General features: G+C 36.5%; 1 protein-coding gene and 1 long non-coding RNA gene across 2 annotated transcripts in view; one reads left to right on the top strand and one right to left on the bottom strand.

Moving 5' to 3' along the window:
- LOC125661407 (uncharacterized) overlaps positions 1–1,473 on the bottom strand; it is a 2,549-nt gene extending 1,076 nt beyond the window's left edge. Inside the window, exons 1-3 of the mRNA XM_048893400.2 lie at positions 1,052–1,473; positions 736–862; positions 1–497 (exon numbers count right to left, since the gene is read on the bottom strand). The exon at positions 1–497 is cut by the window's left edge and continues 1,076 nt beyond it. Coding sequence (XP_048749357.2) covers positions 1–497; positions 736–862; positions 1,052–1,473 — 1,046 coding nt within the window. The remainder of the gene's footprint in view (positions 498–735; positions 863–1,051) is intronic.
- A 301-nt stretch (positions 1,474–1,774) lies between these two features.
- On the top strand, positions 1,775–4,842 carry LOC125661461 (uncharacterized). The gene is made up of 2 exons (XR_008797677.1): positions 1,775–1,911; positions 4,512–4,842. It is a non-coding gene; the product is annotated as an uncharacterized LOC125661461 (long non-coding RNA).
- The last annotated feature ends 472 nt before the right edge of the window (positions 4,843–5,314 follow it).

Raw genomic sequence — 5,314 nt, forward strand, 5'->3', positions numbered from 1 at the left:
ACCGACACTGCTGGTTTTTCTTGATTTGTATGCAGGACACTGTGCACTTTGGAGGCTGAAATCCTTCCTGCGCGTTGTTCATGCCAGGTCAAATAGTCGGACTGAGTTTGAGTCACAGTTTCTAAGTAGGCAGCTTCCTCACTTGTAACACTGATCTTCTTAAATACTTCCTTGGCATCTGAACGAAGGTCTTGGTGGGATCTGTCTGCATACTTCTCATCATATATCACATCCTTAAGCAGTTGTGGAAGGGACTTCTTTTTATGGAGGTTCTGGAGTGGAGCTGGGAGAAACTTTGTGTGGTGGACATCGTGCGTCGTTAACACAACACTCTTGAAATTCTTAGCAAGCTCACTAAAGAATTTCTCCTCTTCTTCCAATGTAGGCTTTGTCACTTTGGCAGCTCGTCTGGATTTCACAGTAGGGGTCGCATTGTTGTTTATGTCTGTTCTTTTGGGCTTTGAGAAATCCATTTCAACCACTGGAACCGGGTTAACCTATCAAAACAATAAATGTTTCTAAATATTCTTTTAAGCATTCCCCCCCCCCTTCAACTGTGCTGTTTGAAGTCTAAGAGCCAGACAAGTTCATTTACAGAAAATGTTTTTTTTAACTTATGACATGTTTCAGCCTAACCAATTACAATTGTCATATTAAGAGCATTATTCCTATGTAAACACTATTAATGTTCTTCAATGCGAACCTTAAAACATAACTAAACCTTGATATATATACCTTTTTAGTAAATGTGGCATTCCATTTGCATGGCACAGATGTGCAGGACTCCTTGTTGTATCCAAGACGTACACAGGCTTCAATCTTAAATAGCATGGCAGCCACATGCGAGCATACTTCTCCTAGCCTATAAAAAAATTACCTTGAATAAATCAGGAAGTAAAACAGAATGAAAAAAAATGTGCATACAACACAATCCCTTGGCTACAGAACATATCATTTGTGTTGCATTTTACAAAATATACAGTTAAGTTCTTAATGAATGATGAGTTTAAACAATTTTTAAAGCATTGAATTAAAAGTCAAAAGGACTTACCCTGCCATACAGTCACAATGACTAGACAAAATGTCTCCCGCCGTCTTTACAGCACACCATACTTTACAGGGAGGTTCTGTTGTCCGTTGGCTGTGGTTGACATTCGCTTTGAAAAGCACTTTGTCCTTCCCAATCCGTATGGAAAATACAGTCTGTACATACCCAGACAGAAAGTAGTTATAGCTCTGGAGGCTTTTGTAGGCTTTCATAGCGTCCTTCGTGTGCACCCCGGGGCTGTCGATCAAGTACGTGAAAATGTCGGGGTACATCACATCAGGCCACATTTTCATGTTATCCTCCCATTTTCCCTTCTCAGTCTCGTACGGGCACTGATCTAAATTCAAAAGAGAGAGTTTTTTCTTGTATCTTCCCTGACTTGCTGTGTCTAAACATTGGAAATAGGTCACCGTTTTCCCTTTCATGTTGTTTACGTCTCACTTCATTGAAGCGCGCCTGAAAGTATTGCCCCGCAAAATGGCGGCGCCTCGTTTTCGATGTAGCTATGGAATGTCGTGTATATCCGACTTTGGAAATGAAAATAATATGAGATATGCTTTTGGATTCATGGTACGACTGAACAATTTGGGCAACGATAGAAAATGTTAAGTCGTTCCATTTACATTCTATTACCAACTGATAGAAGTGTAACCACGTACGACTGAACAATTGGAACTAGAACAGGGAATGTTAAGTCGTTCCATTTATATTCCGTTAATGGATAACCCGATGACAAAGGAAAATCAAAGGACGTTGTTGGAAATATATAAAAATAGTAACGTCTTATTCGAGAATTTTTCACTCATGATGACGGGGACAGTCACGCTATATTTGGATGTGAATGCCAGATGTAGGATAACAGAGTAAGCTTAATATTTACATATTTGTTTTATTAAAGCGAAGGGCACTGCCACGTCATGCATACGCACGCCAGATTTCCAATAATCAATACGCGAGTAGTGTGCGTCTCTCAATGTCGCGTCAACCTTGATCAGAATGGAAACTCTTCCCCTATATCGAGATCTTCTCTATATCATGATTATCCTTGCTACCGAGAAATTAAACAAGTGTTTTAATATTTTGATTGAAAGTAATCAGGAGCATTGCTGATTAAGTTTAACATCTATTCGATATGGCGCGAATTGCCTCTGTATAATCTGAAGTGGGCAAAAGCAGGACTGTAACTCTCGTATTTGGTACAGGGTCCCCTTAGATTGGGAAACTTGTCGACATTTTGGGTCAGATTGGGAAATTTTACTTTCATACAATGATTTTGAAAAAAAACCTTTCAAAACATAAATTGATTGTTCTAAGGTAAAGACAAAAAGAACAGTGTTCTAAGGTAAAGAGAAAAAGTTCATTTTCTGTTTTATTTTTCAATTGATCACCTGGCTGACAATCTATTAAGAGACTTGAGCTATATTGCGCAACTTCTCGGGCCTTGTCGAAAATGCTCGAGAAGTTATAAAAACGAAACTAACACGATTTAGGTGTATTTATTTTACAAACAATGTTAGTTTTTGATATTGGGAATGGGGGGGGGGTGTCCCATTTGGGAAGGGTCTTTTATCGAACTCAACTCAAAGAGATTGACGGTCCTGGAAAAGATATTTTAAACTTTACTATGTAAGAAAGAGAATTCAAATAATGACTGTTTGCTTAATATATTGGCAGTATTATTGTACATCTTGGAACATGTTCTCTTACACGTCATACATAAATGTACCCCTGTGGTGTTATTCTCGGCTGTATGCGATAGTCGCGCTTTATCGAGATCTCGCGATATGTGAAGTATTTCCATCCTGTAGATGATTCACTTATTGATGTATCTCTTGAATTGCTTAAACAACTACATTTCAAACTACACATATCACTTCATGTATTAAGATTTCTTTGACAATTTTGAGTTGTTTGAAAAGGAGTGACAGAACATTTCATTACACTCAATTATTTAGTCGTTAACTAACGTATACAAGTTGACCTTTATCAAAATGATCTGTGGGTGCCCTACTTAACTCCTTGAAACATTAAGGCTTAGATCATTAATTACTCGCTTCAGACAAATGAATCGCTACACCTGTTGTGTGAGGTGCTCGGCATATCTTATAGTACACTTTGCATGCATTTATATGTAAAACTTGTACGGTACCAATTTTGATGCAACAGATGCGCATTTCGACAAATAATGTCTTCAGTGATGCTCAGGCCGAAATTTTTGAAATCCGAAATAGCAATGAATTTGCTAGAGCTAGTTTAGGGGGAAACAGTGCCAAATAGTGTGAATTCAAATTCGTCTTAAGGATAACAGCTATGCATGAGGGAGGTGATCCTTAATTTTGAAATGAATTTCTAAATTTTATAACAGCAATTAAATCTACATCCGTATTTTCAAGCTCGGCATCCCTCAACATATTTTGTAGTACAATTTGCATGATTTTATATCGAATACAATCATTTTTATGGGTTATTGTGTCCTCTTTAATTACCATCATTAAAACGTACTACTTTTATTTTAGTTCACTTAAACTTTCGTGATTACTGATTTACTAAGTACCACCAGGAGGGTCTTAAGGGGACACAGCACATTTATCCATATCTGATCCATAAATCCCCCCAATAATTAGCTGTTATGTAATACAAAACTTGTTATCAAATGAAAGATAATTAACATACACACTGATTCACCAAAAGAATTTTCAAAATATCTGTTATAGAGATAAAGGTAGTACTCTACATCGTCATAATGGCTGACTTCCTTTAAAAAACATGGATGACAAAATCGATATCAGTAATATTTGACTTTTCCTTATCCGTTTAAATACCTTGCCGAGTAGCTCAGTAGGTTAGAATGCCGACTGCTGAACTGTAGATTGCAGGTTCGAGTCGAGCAGGGGTTTTAATTTTTTTTTCAGATTACCTTCTACTAAAACTGTATTTTTTGACAAAATAAAGTAAATTTGAAATTTTCTAAATTCAAAATATTGTTGTACATATCCTCCACTTTTCATCTACATCAAATTTCTCTGGTGTAGCATACCTCCTTAACATTAATCCCCATGAGAAAACCACATTTCTGACATACAAAGTCAATTAGAATATAATTTCCAAAGAAAGCTCGTGGTGAAAAGATTCCTATTACTATAGTCTTTCAAAATATGTTAAGAAAAGTAAACCTTTACACCATACAAATTTTTAAAATATTATTTCTACAAGGGGAGATAGCTCTGACCAAAAATCTAATTCACTGTAAATAGATGTGGCATCATCTACTCTGCCATCTTTATCTCGCTAAAATTCAGGCATTTTGTTTACCCAAAAGATTTAGTGCTACAGTTATTGACTTTTTGTGACAATGCTTTTTATAGATTGGATATCCTTTTTCTGTGAAAGAGTATTTACATTAATATGTATAATGCCCAACAAAGCAGAAAATATTGGTAATAATAGTTCATTTTACTTCTAGGTTAACTTTTAATCATTGTTTGGAGGATGTATCCATATTCACAGATTAAAAGTGAAGATAACAGACAGTGATCAATCTCACAACTCCTGTAAGCGACCCCTGGACACCCCAGAGGTGGGATCAAGTGCTTGGAAGGAGTAAACATCCCTAGTCTTTCGGTGATGCAGTGGAACATGGGATTCCTCGTTAGATATGCCCAATAGAAGGGAGAGAACATTATAATTCATATTTCGTGTATTTACGAACTATTTCTAGAATGAACAAGAAACTATCAAGGATATTAATGGAGATGAAAGTAATGGGGTAACAATAAATACATATACAAACTCTCTCTCATATATAAGTGTCTTACTATGTATAGTTATTCTATCCACCTTTGCAAAGATCCATTAGACTGACCAGAATGGAATGAGTCGTCTGTCTCCCACATCTTGTCTGTCGTGAGTGTTGGTTTGGTTACGGTTGGCTTTCCTCTCATCCACCTCGGTCATTCGAATCAAAACTGTCGCTCTAGAAGAGGCAGCGAGAAGATCTACTTATCTTGAGTAATGATACAATCCATCTTTTCATAAAATAATACTTTTAGATTATTTGATGAGAGAATATTTATATCTACTTACAGATCCATAACTTGATCAATGGTAAATTTATCTTCTAAAATCATTTTTATTATCTTCGGACTAAAACTGTTGATTTTACAATAGATGTATGTTCTTACTGGTTAAAGAGTTATGCATTGCTCTTTCCCACAGCACACTTTCTCCCTATCTGTTGGCATCTCCCGGTACTTCCCACAAACACAC

Source organism: Ostrea edulis, chromosome 8 (genome assembly GCF_947568905.1).
Source record: "Ostrea edulis chromosome 8, xbOstEdul1.1, whole genome shotgun sequence".
NCBI classification, from domain to species: domain Eukaryota; kingdom Metazoa; phylum Mollusca; class Bivalvia; order Ostreida; family Ostreidae; genus Ostrea; species Ostrea edulis.